Source organism: Sporobolomyces koalae, assembly GCF_050403365.1.
Source record: "Sporobolomyces koalae JCM15063 DNA, S_koalae_JCM15063T_v1_ctg8, whole genome shotgun sequence".
Taxonomy (NCBI): domain Eukaryota; kingdom Fungi; phylum Basidiomycota; class Microbotryomycetes; order Sporidiobolales; family Sporidiobolaceae; genus Sporobolomyces; species Sporobolomyces koalae.
In genome coordinates, this window is record NW_027481763.1 from 524,976 (window position 1) to 545,771 (window position 20,796).

The following is a 20,796-nucleotide window of genomic DNA, read 5'->3' on the forward strand; positions in this document are numbered from 1 at the left end:
CTCGAGCCTCTAGAGCCCAAAAGCGAATCACCAACGGCAGCCGATGACATTGACCGCGACAAGCGAGAGTAGGTTCGGGGTCCACGAAGAGGTTCAGAACAAAGGATCGCCGCCGAGGATCCTGCTCGAAGGCTCCCCACAGTCGATGCGCCGTCTCTGGGCTGCTGACCAGTCCTTACGAACAAGAGTATGTTTCTTTGCGACTGGCTGAAAGAAGGGTTTCTTCGCGACTGGCTGAAAGAAGGGCGAGGGGCGGCCGTGCGTAATGCGCTTTTCGGAGGTACAAACTCACTTGATTCGAAAGACTGTAGCCAACATCGTCTAAATATACCTAGCAACAAAGTCGTTTGCTTGCTCAAAGACCTTCATCTTCTCCTTGTCGCCCCAGACCCCCGGAATCATGTCGAACCCGTGGTTGGCCCCATCTTGCTGCAACAGCTCCGTGTCGATTCCGTTCGCTCGCAGCGTGTTGAAAAGCTTCTCGCTGATTGCAAAGGGCACCATCAGATCAGCGGTCCCATGCACGAGTACTGTCGGAGGGGTGGTCGGAGTGACAAGTTTGCTCGCGATGAAGGGATCGAGCAACGGATCTTCTGCGCCTTTTTCGAGGCCTGGTACGGACAATTCGATGGCCTTTCCCTCTTGCAAAGCCCAGAAGCAGGCACGCGTCCTGCCTTGCGCGACGAGGGTGGAGAAATCGACTTGGGCCGGAGAGTGCGAGACGACCGGTCCAGTCGGGGACAGGTGAGACGAGACTTCTGATTCGGGGATGTGACCCGAAGGGAAAGCGACAGTAGAGTGGAACGAAGGGAAGGACAGGTCGCTACCTCCGTACAGGGAGTACACGACCTTGGGAGGCGGCGACATGGTGTACGAAGCAAAGATGGCCAGAGCGGCACCTGCGGACGCACCGAAGACTGCGATCAGTATCGAAGCTGCTGATTCGCGCGAATACGACTTGCCTGCACTCGAACCCGTTAGCGCGAGCCGTTCGCCATCGAGCTTGGCTCGTCCAAGTTTCTCGTTCAAGCTTCCACTCCGCACGAATTGACACGCATCCTTGACATCCTGTACGCAGTCTTGCAGCGTTACTTGAGGCACGAGCCTGTAGTCCACTGCGACGAATGCCCAGCCTCTCGCGAGCACAGAGAACAGGATCGGGTGACTCCAATCGCTGGCGGCTCCATCGAACCATCCTGTCGAATGTGTAATCAGCGAAGCTCTCAGAATAGCAGAGCGGAAACTCGACCTGGATCAGCTCACCTCCTCCGTGCAGCCAGAGAAAGACTGGAAGGCCTTTTGAACTCGAACCGGTTCCGGCTGCCGATACTTGCTCGGATGTCGGCAGGTACACCTCGAGATGAATGTCATGATCCGAGATCGACTTGTAAGGTATGCGGGCGTCGGGCTGTGGCCTAGCGGGATCTTGAGGACCGTCTGTGGACATCTCGTTCAACAATCTGGGGAAAGGGTAGGGTAGGCTGATCAAAGTCGACGGAGGTCGCTTAGTACAAAAAGCGTGCCGTTCGAGGGTCTCGAAGAGGAACGACGAATTAGAGAGAAGCAGCGAGCAGCGGAACGCGTGGCCGGAACCTATGTTCCTGTCGGCATCTCAGGTGGGGAAACCCCAACAGTCTCAATTCCGATTCGCGCTCTGACAGCTCTACGGTACAACACTAGACGACATGTAGACTATTGCGAAACACCTGCTCCGCCAAGCTCAGCTCCCAACCGGTACCCGCTCGCCTTGTTCCAGTCGATCTTGCTGCGAGTCTTGGGTAGCGCCCTTCGCAAACCCTTGAACGTGTCGTCCGACAGGACACTGTAAGTCGACGACAGCGAGGACGAGAAGGACTGTTCTGACGCCTTTATCGCTGCGACAATCTGCTCGGGTGTCGGGCTCGGCGAGAGTTGCGACTTGGAGGTCAGCGTTGTCGAGAGTTGTACATTGCCTATATGTGCAGGTTCAGGCACGTTCAGTCTCGCTGCTGACCATTAGGGAGATCTTGAGCCCACTTGCCTTGCTCGTAGTAGTGAATGTTGATCATGGCCGTTCCTTCCAGAGTTCCGGTCTCGTGATCGACAACATACTTGGATCTCCATCGGCCGGTCCTGGGAAGAAGTTTCAACAGTTCAGAACGCGCTTGGGGCACAAGAAACAGATTCGTTCAGGTCCGGTGAAAACTGACCAGTAGTTGCTAGGGTTGTATTTGTTTCCAACGAGGTACAGTCCAAACAGCCTCGAGGTCTTTGGCGGACGCTTCTGCGCTTCCGGGGCAGGCTCAGCGGCCTCCTCGTGCTCGTCCGTCTCTGCGACCTCCGGAGCCTGTTCGGGTTCTGCAGGCGTTCCGACATCCATTGCTTGCGCTCCTTCGGCGGGCACGGTTTCTGAGCCTTGCTCGACGCCTTCCTCGAGCGCATCTGCTGCAGCGTCTGCCGTGTCCATCGCAACTTGTGCGCTCTCGCTCGCGGTTTCGGGCAGGTCTTGCGCGAGTGAATCTTCTGCTGGTTTTCCCGGCGTGTCGGTTACTGGAAGCGCCGAGGTCTCGACTGGTCCGGCAGCATCTCGTTCGGGTTGCGATTCATCTGCAGGTGCAGGTGCGGGGTATCGTTCGTCGGGCAGCGGGTACACGGCACAGACGCCGTCGTGGTAGTGATTCTCGACATGCTTGACCAGGACCGAGTCGATCGCTCGCAGGGTTGACCTCGTCTCGTCGTCGTACAGTTCCGATTCCGGGATTGGCGCCAAGTTGGACGCGGTCTGCATGCACGGATCGATGACGAGGGGATCAGGCGAGAGCGCCTGATAGGGCGATACGCGGCGACAGAGGCACTCACGGCGGTCATGTGATCAAATTCGAACGAAGTGTCCTGACTCCAGCTGACATGACAGTCGCGAGTCGAGCCCGGCTGCGGGATCTCGGACGCAGGCGTGACGATCACTTTGGCGGGCTTGCGGCCATCACGGCGGTCGAGCTCGACGACGGTGAATTGCTCGAGGTTGTACTGCTTGAGCGCGGGCAGGATGGCCTGCTCGAGGGCGTGGTCATCTGCGACGATGGCACGCAGGTCGGTGAAGACGTCGTTGATCTCGCCCGGCGGAGACTGCACCAGGAACGCCTTGGCTGCAGCGAGTCGGTCTTCGAGCGTCGATGCCATAACAGGTACTGTCGCAGTGTACGGTCAGTGAGGCAAAGCGGAACGGGAGCGGAAGGAGCGGCCGTGGCATCGCAACCTGATACAAGTGGGGGAAATCCTTCGTCTTACAGCTCTAGTTCGATACTTTGCCGATAATCCGCACGAGTACTCTGTGTATCATCTAGCTAATTGCATGCGCATCTCCAAGTCTGTGGAAAATTGGCTCGGGAGCGAGATCCGCGGTGCTGACCGACTTTGTGAAAGCGCGCGCGCCTGGTGTACTCCGCCATCATCGACGCGCTCGCCGTCAAGTGTGAGCAGCAACTCGCTCAAATCGCCTGTCGTCAAGCGCGGATCCACTCACTCTCGACCTCAACAGATGCCGCCCGCGCCCAAGACGAATCTACCAGACTCGCGAGGTGCGTCGCTACTTGCGCTCCAGCTGCTGCCCGCATGCGCTCACCCTAACTCGCATGCCGCTCGACAGACTTGAATGCGACATGGGCATTCCTCGAGGAGGGAGTCGGTAAGTGCCGCCTACCTCTCGCTCGGTCACACGCTGCACCTGCTGCCCTCGACTCGCTAAGCCCGTCCCGGCTCGCTCGACTGACCTAGGCCCCATTGCACCGCTCGACAGATCTCCTCATGACTCGGCTCACCGAGGGACTATCGTACCAGAAGTACATGCAGGTATGCCGCAGCCCTCGCCGTGCTATGCTCTTGCGCTTGCTGACAGATCCGGTCGATGCGAGCGCAGCTCTACACCGTCGCGTACAACTACTGTACCAGTTCGAGGATGAACAACGGTGGCGGGGTCAATGACGCCCTCGGAGTCAGCTCGACCGGAAGAAGTTCGTTCCCGCTCCCCTGTTTTCACTGTCGAACCGCCCCAAACTGATTTCAGTTGCGCCTGTCCTACCCCCAGGTGGTGCCAACTTGATGGGTGCCGACCTCTACAAAGCACTGCAGCAGTACTGGATCGACCATCTCAAGGAAGTCCGAGCGGTATGTTCCAGCTCGCCTTCGCCTGACTATCCTACTTGACTGGCACTGAACGCCCTGTGAACATTTCCTCGCGCGTGAATCAGGCCGCCGAAGATCTCTCGGACGAAGCTCTCCTGCGCTATTACGTCAAGGAATGGGATCGCTACACAAACGGAGCCACCTACGTCCACCGCTTGTTCACCTACCTGAACCGGCACTGGGTCAAACGTGAGAAGGACGAAGGCAGGAAGAACGTCTACCTAATCTACATTGTGAGCGCCGTTCACCGTCGACCTCGGCGATCATTCCTGACCTTCGGTTTCCCGTAGCTCTCCCTCGTCACGTGGAAAGATCACTTCTACACCCACGTACAGCAGGAACTGAAACTCACAAATGCTGTCCTCAAGCTCATCGAGCAGCAACGGAACGGAGAAACGATCGAGACCGAGCTCGTCAAGAAAGTCATGGACTCTTTCGGTGAGCCTCGCCCCTTTCCTTCTCGAGATGCAAGAAAGGTAGCTGATTCCCACCTGATACATTCCGTTTCAGTCGCACTCGGACTCGACGAGACGGACTCGAATCGACAGAACCTCGAAGTGTACAGAGAAGCGTTCGAGAAACCTTTCCTCGTCGCGACCGAGACGTATTACCGGGCCGAATCGGAGCAGTTCATTGGCGACAACTCGGTGACAGAGTACATGAAGAAGGCGGAAGCACGACTCGGGGAGGAAGAGAACCGCGTCGACTTGTACCTCCATACGAGCACGAGGAAGGGACTCGTGAGCAAGTGCGAAGAGGTGCTCGTCAAGAACCACTCGGAATTGATGCAGGAAGAGTTCCAAAGGGTGCGTGCTGCGATCCTAGCTGCGCATAGATGCGGTAATGTTTCTGATCCGCTTGCCCGTGTCAGCTCTTGGACCAAGAGCAAGAGCCAGACCTTCAAAGGATGTACCTTCTCCTGTCCCGCATTCCTGCCGGTCTCGATCCGCTCCGCGATCGATTCGAAAAGCATGTCAAGAAGGCTGGTCTCGAATCGGTCGAGCGTGCCGTCGGTTCCGCAGCGGCTGTTGAGGGCGCCAAGGAAGATGCGCAGGTGGAGCCAAAGGCCTATGTCGACAGCTTGTTGTCGGTGCACAAGAAGAATGTCGACATGGTCGGAAAAGCGTTCAGGGGAGATCAGAGCTTTGTTGGCAGTCTCGATAGGGTTGGTCTCCTCCTTCTGCTCAAACTTCGGGGCTGAATTTGACAGCTGACGCGACGACACAGGCTTGCCGCGAGTTTGTCAATCGCAACAAGGCTTGCTCCTCCCCGAACAAGTCTCCAGAACTTTTGGCCAAATACACCGATTCGCTGTTGAAGAAGAGCAACAAACAGAACGAAGACGCCGACATGGAACAAGCTCTCGCCGACACTGTGAGATCAGAACGAGAGATGCTCATTGCATGACCACACTGACCGACTCGTGTTGTGCGAGCAGATGACCATCTTCAAGTACATCGAAGACAAGGACGTCTTCCAAAAGTTCTACTCCAAGATGCTTGCGAACCGACTGATTCGCGAATCATCGGCCTCAGACGACGCCGAATCGAGTATGATTGGCAAGCTCAAGGATGCCTGCGGTTTCGAATACACGAGCAAATTGCAAAGGATGTTCCAGGACATTTCCATCAACAAGGACACCAACGCTCAGTTCAAGGAGAAGATGGCTCAGACCCACGACGAAGCTGATCTAACCGGTACGTACCTGGATCTGTCCGCTGGGAGGTTCAGTACGTGACGCTAACCCGTCGAGCGTCGCTCCGTCACAGTCGACTTCAATATCCTTGTTCTCGCCCAAGGGGTCTGGCCCCTCACTGCTCCTTCAACGGGTCTGAATATGCCCTCTGAACTCGTACCCACAAAACAACGCTTCGAGAACTACTACATGAACAAGCACTCGGGCAGGAAACTGACTTGGATCTGGCAGCATTCTCGCAACGAGTGAGGAAATCCGGTCATCTCGTGCTTCTGCGCCTGTGCTGACGAGACGACTGGTCAGACTGCGTACTCTGTATACCGGCACCAAATATTTCCTCGTGACATCGACTTTCCAGGCGTGCATCCTCCTCCAATTCAACACTTCCGATTCTCTCACCTACGCCGAAATCGAAACAGGGACTGGTATGGCACCGGAGACGCTCAAACCTGTTCTCGGTCTCTTGACCAAGGCACGAGTCTTGGAACTCAAGGGAACTAACTACGAACTCAACCTGGGCTTCAAGAGCAAGAAGATCAAGGTCAACCTGAACGCACCGATCAAGGCTGATCAGAAGCAAGAATCAGCGACTGTGCTCAAGGTGAGTCCGAATTCAAGCTCGGTGTTCTCCGTGTGGCCGCAAAGCGCTTACGCTCGTATCTCTCAGCATGTGGACGAAGACCGCAAGCTGATGATCCAAGCCGCGATCGTGCGCATCATGAAATCTCGCAAGACCCTCAAGCACCAACAGCTCATTGCAGAGACGATCGATCAGCTCAAAACTCGCTTCCAGCCGCGAGTTCCGGATGTCAAAAAGGCGATCGACGTCCTGCTGGACAAGGAATACCTCGAGCGCGATGCCGATGCGAGGTGAGCGATTACGGCTCAGGTTCCCAGATTCGCTGAGACTTGATATTGATGAAACACCTATCCGAGCAGGGACACTTACAACTACCTCGCCTGATCGCGAACTCCTTTCGGTATTCCTCGCGTCGTTCCTTCTGAAGGTTTTCGCCCCTCCCGACTCTCTTGTTCGGCTGGAACAACCCAAAAGCTCTTCTCCTTCGCATGCAGCTCCACTTCCGCCTCCTCGTTCAACCCGTGTTTTCGAAGCTATGCTCTCCTGTGCTGTACTCTGAACGTCTCATCTGCTTGATACTTTTTTTCCTTTTGCTCTCTCTCTACTACACCTTTTGTAAGCAGTACACCCCTTCCCTCCTTTGCCCAAGATACCCACCTTTCAATGCCAGCTCAAGTTGCCGGGCACCCGTATGAAATTCGCGGTACGCTGCTCTTGAAACCGGAGAAGCCCAATGTAGCACTTGGGCTACCTATCGTTCCTCTCGCATGACGGCGTTTGTCTGTGCCATGCTTCTCCTGCCGCCCCGGCGACTCTTCCGTAGTCGACTCTCAAAATCTTCTGTCGGCTCAGCTTACGCATTGAGGTGAAACGCTGTAGAGGCAGGCTGAAGCCCCTTTCGCGCCGAACCCGGGCTGACCTCTATCACAGGCTTACTTTGTAACGCTTCTCAGGCTTCGCGGCGACAAGTAAGACTCGAGAAGATTGCACAGAAAGACCGTACTCGTACACAAGCAAATCAATGCGCCAAATCCTCCCACAAACGACCCACGGTCTTGGAAAGATCTTCAACCTTTGTTGTCGAGAAATATCCCGCAGCAATTTTGGCCTGAATTTCGACGGCCGAGTCGGGAGGAATGAGGTCGTCGGCTGTGTACAGCGGAAAAAGAGAAAACAGTCAGAACCGGAAAGCAGCGATAAAGTGGAAGTTACACTCACGAAGCTCGTAGCGTCGAATGACCTTGATACCAGAATCCACACTGTGCACATACCGGTCGAGAACGTCAATAAACCCGGTCGTCAAGGATTACCCCAAGGCTAAAGCTCACATAGGGTTGTACTTGAGATCCGACATCGAGATAAGGTTGTCAATCTTCTTGATCTGTGAGTACAATGCAAGGGTGAACGATCAGCACAGCTTCTGAGAGCACAAATGTTGCCGTCGGGCGAAAAAGCCTCACTCCAAGCCAGTGAAGGACGTCGGGCATAAGGACCTGGAAGCGCATGTCTGAACAGGGGCACAAGACCGTCAGCTTGTGAGCATGCTTGCAGCGAGGAGTGCTCGTTTACCTTTGACACCAGCGATGTCTTCCGTGCGCCTGAAGTACATGGTGGCGTTGTCGCCTCCTCGCTTCCTCGCGTTGTATACCTGTCCGTGCATGAACTTGTCAGTTGGCTTGTGCGCGGCCGTCGAGACATGGAAGCAGTGGAAGGAAACTGACGAGGTACTTGAGGACCTCACCGAGAGCTCGCTGAATGAAGAAGAGGGGACTCAGTCACGAAGGACCTTGTACAGGACAAGTGAGGCTTCTCTTACCCCTTCTTTCCTGAAGTATACAACCAAACCGACACCGCCTCGCTGCGCACACTTGACTGCTTCCTCGATTCCGTAAATCAAATAAGGCTTTGAACGAACGATGTCAGTATGCTGTCAGAGCGAACATGGGTCGAGTGGCTTACCCTGCAGGTACAGATATCTGATCCGAATACGTCCGAGCCGTTGCACTCGTCGTGAATGCGGAGCGTAAGCTCCTTGGACTCGTCACGGAGATAATCGGGATTGCCGAAAATGTAGACGGTCATGCCTCCAATCGGAGGGAGGAAAACTTTGAGGTCGTGTCGCGTCAGGAGCTCGGGATACATGCCGCCGGTCTCCTCGAAGAGACAGCGCCGCAAGTGACCCTCGCTTACGTTGAAACGTTCAGCGATTCCTAAGAGAGGCGCTATAATTTAGTATACTTTGTGAATGCCGAGGTGTAATTGACGTGAGCTTACCCGGCAGGTACCAGACTGGCTCGAGAGCAACTTTACTCGTGTTCAGTTCGACTCCGGCGTCTGACGTTCCACTGAGCGACTTGACTCCGGCCGCGTCGTCCTCGCTTCTGGCTGTCCTTCCCGACTCGGTTGCCTCGCGGTTCTGTTTGATCCAGTCGGTTGGCGTGTTGACCACAATTTTGCCATCAACCTCCAGAGTTCCAGCTCGGACAGCCTCGTCGAAGTCGTTGAGCTTGAGATGCGCTTTGGTGACACTGATCGTAGGTCGAGCATCGATGCCTTTGCAAGACAAGGCGCGTCAGACAGGGTGCGTGGCGACTGACGAGCTCAACAGAAACTCACCCTTGTCAAGATACTCTTTGAAGGCGGTTGGAACGACATGACCGTACGGGTCGATAGCAACAATCTTGTGCTTACCGTCCCAGGAAGGGTTGTGAGGGATGACAAAGGGGGGTTCCGTGTTCGTATAGTCTGCGGCCGGTGAAAAGACGCCAGATCAGCTATGCCTTCCAAGCGGAGAAGAAGGCAATTACCTGGGCGATGCTTTGGGTCGATCAAGCCGGCCGCAGCTGCGAGCGCTTTGTAAATCGAGTAGCTGCCAGCGTAGGCTCCGATAGCATTCCTTGCTTTGAGCGACGTTGCCTGGCGAGAAGCGACAACTGGTCCTCGCGCCTCTGCAGACTCGGCGCCCCATCGCAGCGGGATCGGCTGAATGCCGACCTGTCCAGGATAGGTCGTGAGGATGACTCGTTGCGAGTAGCCGTTCGACGCCGCATCCTTGCGGGCAACGAGGGAAGGCGAGAGGGGCTCGTCCACTGCCTTGACGAGCGGCGTTGCAGTCGGGGAGCTGGCGGATGCCCCATTTGGCGCGGCTTGAGCCTGTACAGGAGGCGGAAGCGCGGAGAATGAAGGAGACGCGTGCCCGTTGAGGGAAGGTGGGGATGTGGGGGATGCAGGCGAGAGCGCAAGCGATTCGAGCTACAAGGACAGAAACCAATGGTCAGCAGATGAACAAGGACGGCGAGATACTGTCGGGCGCACCTTCTGCTCGAACAAGGTCTGATTGACCTTGACTTGCTGCAGCTCGCTCAGGATCGCTTGAAGTAGGGCCGATTGATCGGCGGCGGTTGAAGAGTGCGCGCACATCTTGCTGATCAGGATAGAATGTAGTCGTGTGGTTTCGAAGTGAAGGAGAGAGACAGAGAGGGAGCGACCGCTCCAAGGACATCCGTGAGCCCCGCGCGCGCCCCTCTTCGGCCGTCCGCAACTGACCCGCTTTTTCGGCCTGGCCACGTCCGCTTACGCGCCTTCGCATTATCTCTTATCTCTGCCTGTGCATTTCGCCCGATTGTTCGACGGAGGTCGACGGAAGGGATTTATGACCGTATCAGTAACCGTCACGTGCACTGTTTAAGGTGGTTCCGGCGATCCAACCATCTCTCTATTCAAGTGTCCATTTATATAGTGTAGACTCAAGGATCGAGAAGCAGCTAGGTCGGATTCACTAATGATGCGCAAATATCGATCGCTCGGAATCGATAGCGATCCGCGCACGTGCCCATTGAATAAGAGTATTTCAAGCTAGCATTGCAGCGCCAAGCGAGTGCGCGCGCAGATCCAAAAGACCATGCCGCCCAGAGAGTAGCTTCAATCAGCACGACCCAGAATCGCTATTGACAGCGAAGAAGCTCTCGATTGTCGCATTCCCGTGTTCGTCCGTTTTCCTCTTTTTCTCGGCCGATTTTTTAGCCCCTCCTGACTGTGACTCGGGGGCCTCCTGTACCTCTTCGTCACTTTCCCGCTTCTTCGACCTTGAGAGCGGGGCAGTGCCTTCCCGCTGCGCAAGCTTGGATAGCTGTTCCGTTTTAGCTTTCGAATCTTCATCTGCATTCATCAGGACGACGTCATCTGACTCGCGCTTCAACGGTACCCCTTTCTCTTGTGAACGCTTTGCGGGTCGAGGTTTCCTGTCGAGATCTGTAGATAGTTTCGTCGGCGAGCTTGCTTTCTGTTTCGCGAAAAGTGAATCGAGTGATCCGGTCTTTTGCGCCACAGGCTGGAAAGGAGGATCAGGAGAGTCTACAAATGGCGGCTTGAAGCCAATGGGGCACTCACTTTGATGAGATCTGCCGATTCTGTGCCGACTTTGCCAACGCCTTTATCCACGGCATAGAATTCGAGCTGACCCTCAAAAGGCTTCAATAGTGATTTGACTTTGTCGAAAGAGCAATCAGACAGCCATGTGGCGATATCTTCGGTCGTGTCGAGGATTGCTGGCATGCGCGAGTGGATCTTTGCAGATACAAACGTGATGAGCGCGATACTCATGCAAAGTGGGCTATGAGTGTAGCGATTTACCTGTCGGAGCTGATGATTGACTGGAGTAGTGATGATTGTATAAGTCGAAACAGGATCAAAATTGCCCTTGTAGCTGCAGGCTGATCCGTTAGATCGGGACTTCCGCGTTCATGGGCAAAGTAAGCGCAACTCACTTGCAATAATCCCAAAGACCGGCTGATCGCGAGATATCAGCGGGCACAGGATAGAGCACGATTGATCTGGACTTACCAAATACCATGAGCTTGCCATCCGATCGCTTGATGAAGTGCGGCACCTTTTCCTTGCCTTTCGTGACCCATTCGTAAAATCCCTGTGCTATCACGAGGCAGCGCTTCGTCTCGCGCACTCGCCAAGTCGGTCTGCCCTCGATCACCGATTCCATCATCGCATTGATGGTCGAATGAGGATCTTCATCGGGTGTCTTCGTCCAATGTGGACTTCCAGTTCAGCCAGATGTCACGTCAGCTCCGAAGTGCCCTTGTGTGAGCGGGCTCATTCCTCACACTAGTCCCCACTTCAGAACGGACAACTCATAGCCTGTCGAGCTTCTTCGCACCACCACTCCGCCCGACTTCGGCGCAACATTGTATCGCGGTTTCCAAGTCATGCCGGACTCTGACGACCATTGAAGTGATCGATCCCCGCCCGGATCTCGCTCGTTCGTGGAAGTGTGCGAAGCGCCATCATCCGGTTGGTCTTGCTGTACATCCCTCGATCTTCCTTGTGACCGCTCGGTCTCTTCTCGTCGCCTTCCAGAGCCGAAGTACTGCCTGCCTAGCTGTTCCTGTAGGTCTTGAGACTCGATTCCGAGGGCGAATCGTCCGCACATGTAGGATGAAGATGTAATCGATATCGGGTCACCGCGGGTCTTGTGGGGAGTCCGCTTTGTTTGCACTGTCCGAGAATTGGCGATAAGAGCTTAGTGATCAGTCTCGTGGTTGTTGAATGCGACTATGCTCGGTGTAGGTACGTGGCGGAAGGCCCTCTGGAACGCGAGCCGTTCCAAGATCACACCGACGTAAAATGACGCAATGCTATTCAATGCTTATAAGCACAAAGCTGACAACAGTAGCGATTCTGGCGTCGGCTATGTGGTCTCATGCCGATAGCTGGTGCCTGGTTCGGGAACTCCGCTACTGGCAATCGCTGAGCACTAATGCCGAAGGACAAAGCGCATGCATTCTCCCCGAGACAGCAGTACACGTCGATGCAAAAGGATTTCGGTGGGAGTAAAAAGTTCGGGACTGTCTGTGGAGAATGTACTGCAGCACTGCGAATCAAGCTCTCGGAGGAGCTGTTCTCCAAGCTGAAGCGATAGTGATTCGTTTCGCCTGCAAGCCCCAAAGAATCGAATCAGCTTTCGCCCAGGTCCAAGCGTGTCCGGGCTATGGCAGTCGCGAGACTTACTTGTTCCAGACTGATACCTGCGAATCGCAATTCGACACTCTGGGCGAGTTCCTCATCGGCATCCATCTTCGTACCATCCCCATCGGTCTGCAAGCCCTCATTTGCGTGCCCTAGCGGTGCGTTCGCGACAGACAGCCCACTGCTAGCCGAGAATGACTTGAAATCGCGGACCACCCGCCGCGGAGGGCTCGAAGGCGGAGATAAGCCTCCACTACCGAGCGACGTGAAAGGTGTATGCGAGCTCGTTGCCATTGACCCAGGCCGAGGCGGTAACGCCGGATATAGCGCTCCAGGCATTGATGAACCTCGCGCAAACGAAGAATTATAGCGGGCTTGCAGGTATTTCTCCGTGAATCGAGACCCTCGCACCTGAAGACAGGGTAAAAGGATGAGCGATGCAAAGAGGCAAGACAGACGGTACTCGGCAAACCTTCTGTAGCAGCGGCTTTGCGGCTTGCAGACTAGGCGCATTGATGAAAGTCTCGACGTTATGTCTTGTCTCGTCAGTTTCTCGCTGTCAATTGAACACACATCGTCAGGCATCGGTCTTCGGGTCTCAGATAGAGACGAGCAGTCTTACGTGTATACTCTCAAACTGCAGTTGCTTCGTCTCTTCTCCTCTCAGAAGCAGCTTCTCATGCAGCTCCTTCGCCACGTCATCGACTGTCTGCAGACCGAGATGGATCCGCTCCGCGACTGCTCTTCCCACTTCTTGGATCAGGCGTTCCATTTCGAGATGCTCGAGCGAAGCGCCAACGATGACGTGCGACAATAAAGCAGCTGTCGTCAAGGGAACGAGTAATGCCGAGGTGATGATCGTGAGAGCTGCCAGCACAATGACTCTTCCGTGTGAGTTCTAGCTTGTGCAAGAAGATGAAGAGAGACCCTTACCGCGGAAGAAATCTAGGCCGAACTGATAACCTGAGAGAGCCGGTTCACAGGCAACGACAAACTGCAGAGAGAGTTTTTCAGCTTGCGCGCTCGATCCGGTCCGGAGTGGTGAAGGCGAAAGCTGGACCGAAGCGTACCAAGGGGATCCCCATCTGAGCCATTTGACGTGCGAGCAGTAATGGATCTTCACCATCGGGTCCACCATCGGAGAAGCCATCGCCGTACTCGCCGATGCCATGGCAGGGCGCATCAGCTATCAAAACTGCCATCTTAGCTGCGTCCTGTCGCCAGTCGAGCTCTAACGCCGCTTTCATCCCTGCTGTCACGCCCTCCGGCCCGTCTCCACCTCCGCTTGCCGAGAGTGTCTTGAGATGCTGTTTAACATTCTGGACGGACGAGTCGAAAGGAAAAGATTTCGTGATGTACGAGCTGACGGAGCAATTTCGTCGAATCAGGTTCTGCAGTCTGCTCTTTGTGATGTACAGCAGCCGCAAGGACCGATGAGCTTACTTGTCTTGCGGAGGATAATCTCTACGAAATTTCCGTGAAAGGCGCAGAAGGTTATTAGCGTTTCTCCTTCATGACCGAGCACAACTTACCTGTACGCGATGAGTCCGACCCGCAGTGATGCTGCAGACGTGAGCCTTCCGGATTGCACAATGTTGTCGCAAATCAGCTCGATGTTCCTCGTCGCCGACTGTCGCTCATTCAATGAGAATCAGCATATAACATGTGGAGGTGACATTGCGATGAACATCGGTCGATCAAGCGCGTGCGCCTGAGGTTCCTTGCCATCCTATACGTGACTCACCGCAATGTACGATCCCATTGCTATGAATCGAGAGGTAGGTGCAAAGAGCGAACCGGGTCAGCGAAGTCGGATTCGCTCGCATGAGCATACGCTAGCGGAGTAACCGAGCAGACTCACATCCTGTACAGTCAAGGATGAAGACCACTGCGATGCATGACAGCCGAAGATGGTGGAGGGTCAGACATCGCAGACGTCAGCGCAACCAGGATCAATCGGAGGAGGCCTCACAATCGAGCATTCGCTCTGGAGCTTGCGGTACCGCAAAGGGCGTATAGTCGATTCCTTCAAGAGCGGCTTCCATTGTGGAAGGACAGAATGTTGAACGATGTGCGGGTCCGGATCGGACGTATCTCAGGGCGACGTCGCCACGTGCCCGCGTTCGTAGGTAGAATTGTGCGAGCTGGTGCCGAGGTTTCCGATCGTACGTTTGCGAGAAGAAAGGTGGGGAAGAGAACGTTCCGCGCGTCTGCATGAGCGAGTGTTCCCCATTGTACTTGATCCTCTTCCTCCTTCGCTTCGCTAACCTGCTCTCGCAAAATCGAGTTCATGCTGAGGTTCAATTTGCGATCCGGATCCGCCGAGTTGCTACATGATGCTAGTGGCCATGCCGCCATATACATCGAACACGGCGGCGGGCGTGAGCGGCCCTCATGACTCGTTAAAACGAACTTCATACGCTCGAGAATGACACGTAGACTGTGACCATGAGTGGCTCAGGGTTACAAAGGAGAGCGGTACAGGATCAATTTCTAGCTGCGCTTCTGCACGAACCGCTTGCACCGCGCTGCGGTCAACGGGACAAGGGGCAAGCCTTCCGGCCGTCTGAATGCACACGTCAGGCTACTTCTCGACTGCTCTATAGCTCGCGGTCCACCACGCAACCTCGACGAAAGGACGAACACGAGACAAGCCGAATCGGCGCGTCTGTCGTTCACTGACATCGCTCTCGACCTACACCCTCGATCTGACACAGAGTCTCGGCGCCTGCGTGTGAGCTCTTGGGAGCTCCTATGTCCTGCACCTTTCTAATTGTGCCTCTTCCTGATGGCCCCGAGCAACATCTGATCCCGCGACTGAGCAGTTCTCACTGGACTACTTCACCGTTCAGATGGCACGCCAGAAGGTCAAGGCCAAACACAAGAGCCAAGTGCGTTCATTGTCCAGGGGCAAGAAGAAACCTCGCGCGACGAGTCGCCCCTCAGGTGCAGGAAGTGGTGCGGCGAAGAAACCGAGGAAACCCCATCGCTTCCGACCCGGTACGGTAGCTCTACGCGAGATACGCCGCTATCAGAAGAGCACGGAGCTCTTGATTCGCAAAGCCCCGTACGTGACTGACTAGGGAGGAAGACGCGAGCGTCGCTGACGTGCGCACAGCTTCATACGTGTGGTGCGCGAGATTGCCTTCGATCTCTGCGGCGAGAACCAGATGAAGCGTTTCCAAGCGTCGGCCCTCGGAGTTCTGCAAGAAGCAGCGGAGCATTAGTGAGTCGCCGAATAACCTTTTCTGATGGCCATCTGACTGGATTCTGTCCGTGCAGCTTGGTCGATCTTTTCGCCGGTCCGTTTGCTCGATGTTGGTGCTTGTCGGAGAGATTGACCGTATGTTGGTTGTGGTAGACACCAACCTCTGTGCGATCCATGCTAAGCGCGTCACCATTACGTAAATCTTGTTCCCTTGGCCGGCACCCGTAGTGCACCGATCCTCATCTTTTCACGTCAGTCCCAAAGACATGCAGCTCGCCCGCCGTCTTCGTGGAGATCCGATCAGGAGATAAGGTCGGCGGAACATCCTTTACTTGCTTGTCCGCGTGTTCAATCGTCAATCCCTCGCCAAGTTCGGACAGCGGTAATGTCTCTTCAGTATCTTGAACAGTAGCTTTGGAACCACACACTGTTTCATTGTGCAATTCCTAGTCTTTGCAGTTTCGAGCGACATGGGGGAACCCCTATCCCTTGACAAATTGGCCAGCCGCTTTCCGCGTGTAGAATGCGTCGGTCCGTGATGCTCCGATGTTGATAATCTACGGAGCCAAACACCAGCGTGAGTAGCTGGGCGCGACTGGCAGGCCTCGGAACCGAGAGCGATCAAGAATAGACTGACTTTGACGCATCCATCCCTTGATTTCTCCAGCCGCACACATTCAGCGCAGTAATATGCGTCCGAGATACCTAGATTAGCTCACGCAAGTCAGCTGATCTGTAAGAGCAGTACGTTATTTTGGCGAGGCAACTTACCGTGACCGCCGCACACAATACACCTGCCGCCGTATGTGCCAAAGTTACACTCGTCGCAAATACGTACGAGCTCTGCCGGCCTGACGTAAGAATCGCATATCGGACTGCAACAGAGGGACCTGCGAATCAGTTCTCCAAGTTGCGCTGGACGGCTTGCGAGAGTACTCACCATTTGCCGTCGCATTTCTCGCACGTTCGACCGATTGCTGTTTCGCACGAGAACCCACCAAGCTGGTTAGCTAAATGAAGCACTGTATAGCTGGCTGATTGAGCGGCTCAGGTTTACCGATACCCGGTTGTTTCCTGCAGAGGTTAGATGGCTGATCAGTAGGGTCCAAAGCCAGTCATTCAAGCAGGAAAAGCGTCACCTACCGGCACATGATCAGGTCTGGTGAATGCTTCGACATGTTGAGGGAAGCAGGTTCTTGTCTCGAGTGTGTCGGCGCTGGGGTTTCTTGGCTCTTGATCTACGAGACTGGCGTGACAATGGAGACTGGCGTTCAGGTAAATAGAGGCTTAGTAGGCTGTGCGAACTTGTCACACTCGGCTGCGGGTGGCCAAAGATGAGGGAGAGTCGCGTCGCTTACTGATACAGTAGCTCGCAGAAGGGATCACTCTGAGGTCTGGATTGTGTTTGTGCCGTGGGCGTGGCTAGTAATGTGACTCAGAGATGACGCTGTCAGGCGGGCGGTCTCGAAAGTCCAACAACGAGCGCACGACGATTGAGACATTCGGATGTAAATTCTACTCCGGTGGCTCTTACGAGACTAGATCCGCTCAAGAGTGCGTAATTTGAACCGAGTCGTGCCCAGGAGCCCGGTAAGCCATGTGACCAGAGTTGACTCGGGTCCGGATGATGTGCTCAATCGAGGTCTCGGATAACGCACTATCGGCACTCCAGCTCTTGTTCCTCAACCACCATCACAGCGACTCGCTTGCCTGCGCCTGCAAGTATGGCTTCGTCGTCGGGCTCGTCGACTCCAGTCTCGCAACATGCGCCATCACTATCTGCCTCGCTTCTCCGCTCCGTATGTTCCCGTGCCCTCCACTCGTACCCGAGACTGCGTGCGCCGGCTGTTGTCCCGAGCAGGCTGAGCTGATACTCTGTCTGCTGCTGCTAGCGACCATACAAATTCGCAACGCAATGTGCCACGGTAGACAACCCGGATCCCTCGCACAAGGACCAGCACGGCTCGTCTAGCGTCCCGATTTACCAGACGGCGACGTTCAAGGGCATGGGGGGCGCGTATGACTACAGCCGGAGCGGCAACCCAACCAGGAGTCATCTAGGTGCGCAATTTCCCTCCAAAGGGACGAGGTGGGGGGCCGCCTGCTCACGCCTGGCTTTTTCGCGCTAGAACACCACATCGCCAAGATCTCGTCCGCTCGCCATGCATTCGCTGTCACCTCGGGAATGGGCGCCCTTGATGTCATCTTCCGCTCGCTCAAGCCAGGAGACAACATCATTGCCGGCAACGATCTCTACGGCGGCTCGAATCGACTCATTGGCTACCTCAAGGAGCACAACGGCATCACCACCCACCACGTCGATACGACCAACCCCAGCTCCTTTCTCCCAATCCTTCAAGACCCGAATCAGAAAGTCGCCATGGTCCTCCTCGAAACGCCCACCAACCCGCTCCTGCAGATTGCCGACATCGAGGCGATCGCGCAACTCGTCAAGCGCTACAAGCAGGATGCCGTCATCGTCGTCGACAACACCATGATGAGCCCGTACCTCGCGAGACCGCTCGAGCTCGGCGCCGACATTGTCTACGATTCCGGAACAAAGTACCTCAGTGGTCACCACGATCTTATGGCCGGTGTCATCTGCTGCGACCGCGACGATATCGCCAAGGTGAGTTGTCAGGTGCCTGGCCCTGTCACAGTAATGCAGAACTGATGGAATGGCTCTTGCAGGGTATTGCATTCACGATCAACTCGATTGGCAATGCTCTATCTCCTTTCGATTCGTTCTTGTTGCTGCGAGGTGTCAAGACGCTCTCGCTTCGCATTGACAAGCAACAAGCCAACACAATCCTGATCGCCAACTATCTGGCCGATCTCGGCTTCAAGGTCAACTACCCTGGTCTTCCCGGTCATCCCGGCAAGGAAGTGCACGACCGGATTGCGAAGGGCCCTGGAGCTGTGCTCAGTTTCGAGACCGGCGATGTGGGACTCAGCGAGAGGATCGTTGGAAGTGCGAGACTGTGGGGAATCTCCGTCAGTTTCGGCTGTATCAACAGTCTGATCTCGATGCCGTGCTTGATGTCGTGCGTTTCCCTCCATTAATTGCTACTCAGCTACGCGTCTGACGGATGTCCTTGACGGGACATGTCGCCGCTTGCAGACACGCCTCGATCGACCCAGCCGTTCGCGCAGCGCGCAACCTTCCCGAAGATCTCATCCGTCTATGTGTCGGCATCGAAGACCCCGACGACCTTATCGACGACCTCGAAGCTGCTCTACTAGAGGCCGGCGCAGTCCGAGTAATCGATGAAGCGGGCGAGCGTGCAAAACTTGAGCGAGTCTTACCAGGAGGGTCTGCGTATACACAGCTCTCAAGCGGAGTATCTGAGGACAACCTCGAGCGTGGCGGTGAAGCGAAGATCAAGAGCCTCATCACCAGTGCGCCCGGCAAAGTCATCCTCTTCGGAGAACACGCTGTCGTCCATGGAGTCGTGAGTTCCGATTCCTGCGTATTTGGCACTTCATTCCGAACTAACAACCGTAAACGTATCCGGTAGACCGCCATTGCGAGTTCAATTGACCTGCGATGCTACTGCCTCGCCGAGTCTCGTGCCGATGCCTCGATCTCATTGCATCTTCCAGATCTCTCTTATTCTCAGACATGGGACATTTCCTCACTCCCTTGGGAGAAAGTACATTCTTCCCAGAAAGCACCCCGAAGCGACGAATCGCCCGACCAGGAGCTCCTCACTCTGTTGGCCAACTCCTACGTCAAACCCGACATTTTGAAAGCTGTACAAGCTGCCCAAGCCTTCCTCTATCTGTACATGCACCTGTCTGGTTCTACACGGTTCGTCGCGCAAGTAACCTCTCGCGCTAGGCCGACGCTGATCTCGGTTGTAACACCCTACAGGCCCAGTCAAGCCTACGTTGTGCGATCGTCCCTCCCGATCTCGGCCGGACTCGGCTCTTCCGCAGCATACTCGGTCGCTCTATCCTCCGCTCTTCTTTACACCCACGGCGTTCTTTCAAATCCCGCTGCTTCGGGAATCGCTCGCGAGCAAGCCGACGTCGTCAATGCTTGGGCTTTCCTCGCAGAGAAAGTCATTCACGGGACCCCAAGTGGCGTTGACAACACTGTAGCAACGCTCGGAGGGGCCATTGCTTTCAAGAAGGCTGTCAAGGGGCGAGACGGACGTCTCGAAACTATCACCGGGTAAGCCTTCCGCAATCCCGATTATTGCAGGCCATCTTGCTTATCCTACCCGGATTCCCAAACACAGGTTCCAGGGTCTGAACTTCCTGCTTACGGACAGCCAAGTTCCGCGCGACACCAAGACCCTCGTTGCTGGAGTTGCCAAGCGCAAGTTGGAGGTACTTAGAGAATCGCCATCGACATCCTGCATCTGCTTGAACTCACGCTCTCTTTCTTTCAACAGGAACCCGACACCATCAATCCTCTGCTTGTCTCGATTCAGGGAATCTCGGACGCCGCTCAAAAGACGCTCACATCACCGTCGTTGCCGCGGGTGGAGCAGCTTGCAGAGTTGAACAGTCTCATCGACCAAAATCACCGCCATCTTGTCTCGCTTGGAGTTGGACATGCCTCGCTCGAAGCCATTCGTGCTGCAACCAACGCCGAGCCCTGGCGATTGAGCACGAAGTTGACTGGCGCAGGCGGGGGTGGCTGCGCGGTGACGCTTTTGCCTGATGGTGAGTTACAATGTCCGATCTGCTGATACCGACGAGCGAAACCGACTGAGTGTGCGCGCTTTGCAGACTTCTCGCAAGATTCTCTTGAAGCTCTCAAGCAGGCCTTGACGAGCTCAGGCTTTGTGCCGTACTCGACAGTGGTCGGCGGCCGGGGTTTCGGTTTACAATATCCCGGCGACGACTCGAAATCATCCGTCGAGGAAGCGGAAGGTGGCTCGGAGGCGAGCAGGGTGCCAGCCACGAAGAAGTTCGAACACATCCGGAAGGAAGAACTGTCTCGGTGGGCGGAAGAGCTCGGAGAGTGGACCTATGTGTAGCATGATTCGGCAATGACTGTCCAATCCGTGTTTGCGAAGGGTGGAAGCCTCCGAATGTTCATGCACGCTCGGGATTCTGGGCATTATTGCGTTGTTCTGGATCGACGTAATTTCCCACTCATCACACAATTGTGCGGATGCATCTGCATCATGGTATCGGGCCGGGCCAAAGGAATAGTAA

At 55.3% G+C, this 20,796-nt stretch overlaps 7 protein-coding genes across 7 annotated transcripts; 2 read left to right on the forward strand and 5 right to left on the reverse strand.

Annotated features, from left to right (window-relative positions):
- Nucleotides 1-321: 321 nt before the first annotated feature.
- On the reverse strand, nucleotides 322-1,447 carry JCM15063_004823 (alpha/beta hydrolase; the record flags this gene model as incomplete). The annotated part of the gene is made up of 2 exons (XM_076677483.1): nucleotides 322-1,196; nucleotides 1,264-1,447. The coding sequence occupies 2 exons, from the start codon at nucleotides 1,445-1,447 to the stop codon at nucleotides 322-324; spliced, it is 1,059 nt and encodes a 352-aa protein (XP_076535569.1).
- Nucleotides 1,448-1,692: 245 nt separating this feature from the next.
- On the reverse strand, nucleotides 1,693-3,159 carry CAP1 (Cap1p; the record flags this gene model as incomplete). Its single annotated transcript, XM_076677484.1, has 4 exons — nucleotides 1,693-1,952; nucleotides 2,021-2,112; nucleotides 2,190-2,761; nucleotides 2,839-3,159. The coding sequence occupies 4 exons, from the start codon at nucleotides 3,157-3,159 to the stop codon at nucleotides 1,693-1,695; spliced, it is 1,245 nt and encodes a 414-aa protein (XP_076535570.1).
- A 358-nt stretch (nucleotides 3,160-3,517) lies between these two features.
- On the forward strand, nucleotides 3,518-6,821 carry JCM15063_004825 (cullin family protein; the record flags this gene model as incomplete). The annotated part of the gene is made up of 15 exons (XM_076677485.1): nucleotides 3,518-3,557; nucleotides 3,626-3,664; nucleotides 3,776-3,828; nucleotides 3,896-3,989; nucleotides 4,064-4,143; nucleotides 4,227-4,394; nucleotides 4,452-4,599; nucleotides 4,672-4,967; nucleotides 5,033-5,326; nucleotides 5,389-5,535; nucleotides 5,600-5,858; nucleotides 5,931-6,102; nucleotides 6,161-6,458; nucleotides 6,525-6,727; nucleotides 6,797-6,821. 15 exons carry the CDS (start codon nucleotides 3,518-3,520, stop codon nucleotides 6,819-6,821), a joined length of 2,316 nt encoding a protein of 771 aa, XP_076535571.1.
- A 634-nt stretch (nucleotides 6,822-7,455) lies between these two features.
- Nucleotides 7,456-9,857, reverse strand: JCM15063_004826 (uncharacterized protein; the record flags this gene model as incomplete). The annotated part of the gene is made up of 12 exons (XM_076677486.1): nucleotides 7,456-7,586; nucleotides 7,656-7,696; nucleotides 7,766-7,818; nucleotides 7,898-7,944; nucleotides 8,007-8,085; nucleotides 8,159-8,188; nucleotides 8,254-8,340; nucleotides 8,397-8,647; nucleotides 8,712-8,990; nucleotides 9,054-9,182; nucleotides 9,245-9,689; nucleotides 9,753-9,857. 12 exons carry the CDS (start codon nucleotides 9,855-9,857, stop codon nucleotides 7,456-7,458), a joined length of 1,677 nt encoding a protein of 558 aa, XP_076535572.1.
- Nucleotides 9,858-10,362: 505 nt separating this feature from the next.
- On the reverse strand, nucleotides 10,363-11,880 carry JCM15063_004827 (putative peptide hydrolase; the record flags this gene model as incomplete). The annotated part of the gene is made up of 6 exons (XM_076677487.1): nucleotides 10,363-10,767; nucleotides 10,827-11,003; nucleotides 11,070-11,142; nucleotides 11,204-11,225; nucleotides 11,280-11,488; nucleotides 11,555-11,880. 6 exons carry the CDS (start codon nucleotides 11,878-11,880, stop codon nucleotides 10,363-10,365), a joined length of 1,212 nt encoding a protein of 403 aa, XP_076535573.1.
- Nucleotides 11,881-12,328: 448 nt separating this feature from the next.
- Nucleotides 12,329-14,461, reverse strand: JCM15063_004828 (vWA domain-containing protein; the record flags this gene model as incomplete). Its single annotated transcript, XM_076677488.1, has 11 exons — nucleotides 12,329-12,382; nucleotides 12,459-12,827; nucleotides 12,889-12,972; nucleotides 13,039-13,283; nucleotides 13,350-13,410; nucleotides 13,487-13,778; nucleotides 13,860-13,880; nucleotides 13,949-14,046; nucleotides 14,161-14,180; nucleotides 14,278-14,304; nucleotides 14,389-14,461. The coding sequence occupies 11 exons, from the start codon at nucleotides 14,459-14,461 to the stop codon at nucleotides 12,329-12,331; spliced, it is 1,344 nt and encodes a 447-aa protein (XP_076535574.1).
- Nucleotides 14,462-17,348: 2,887 nt separating this feature from the next.
- On the forward strand, nucleotides 17,349-20,615 carry JCM15063_004829 (uncharacterized protein; the record flags this gene model as incomplete). The annotated part of the gene is made up of 10 exons (XM_076677489.1): nucleotides 17,349-17,423; nucleotides 17,517-17,685; nucleotides 17,754-18,253; nucleotides 18,316-18,668; nucleotides 18,746-19,076; nucleotides 19,143-19,435; nucleotides 19,499-19,801; nucleotides 19,869-19,959; nucleotides 20,025-20,298; nucleotides 20,365-20,615. 10 exons carry the CDS (start codon nucleotides 17,349-17,351, stop codon nucleotides 20,613-20,615), a joined length of 2,640 nt encoding a protein of 879 aa, XP_076535575.1.
- Nucleotides 20,616-20,796: the final 181 nt, after the last annotated feature.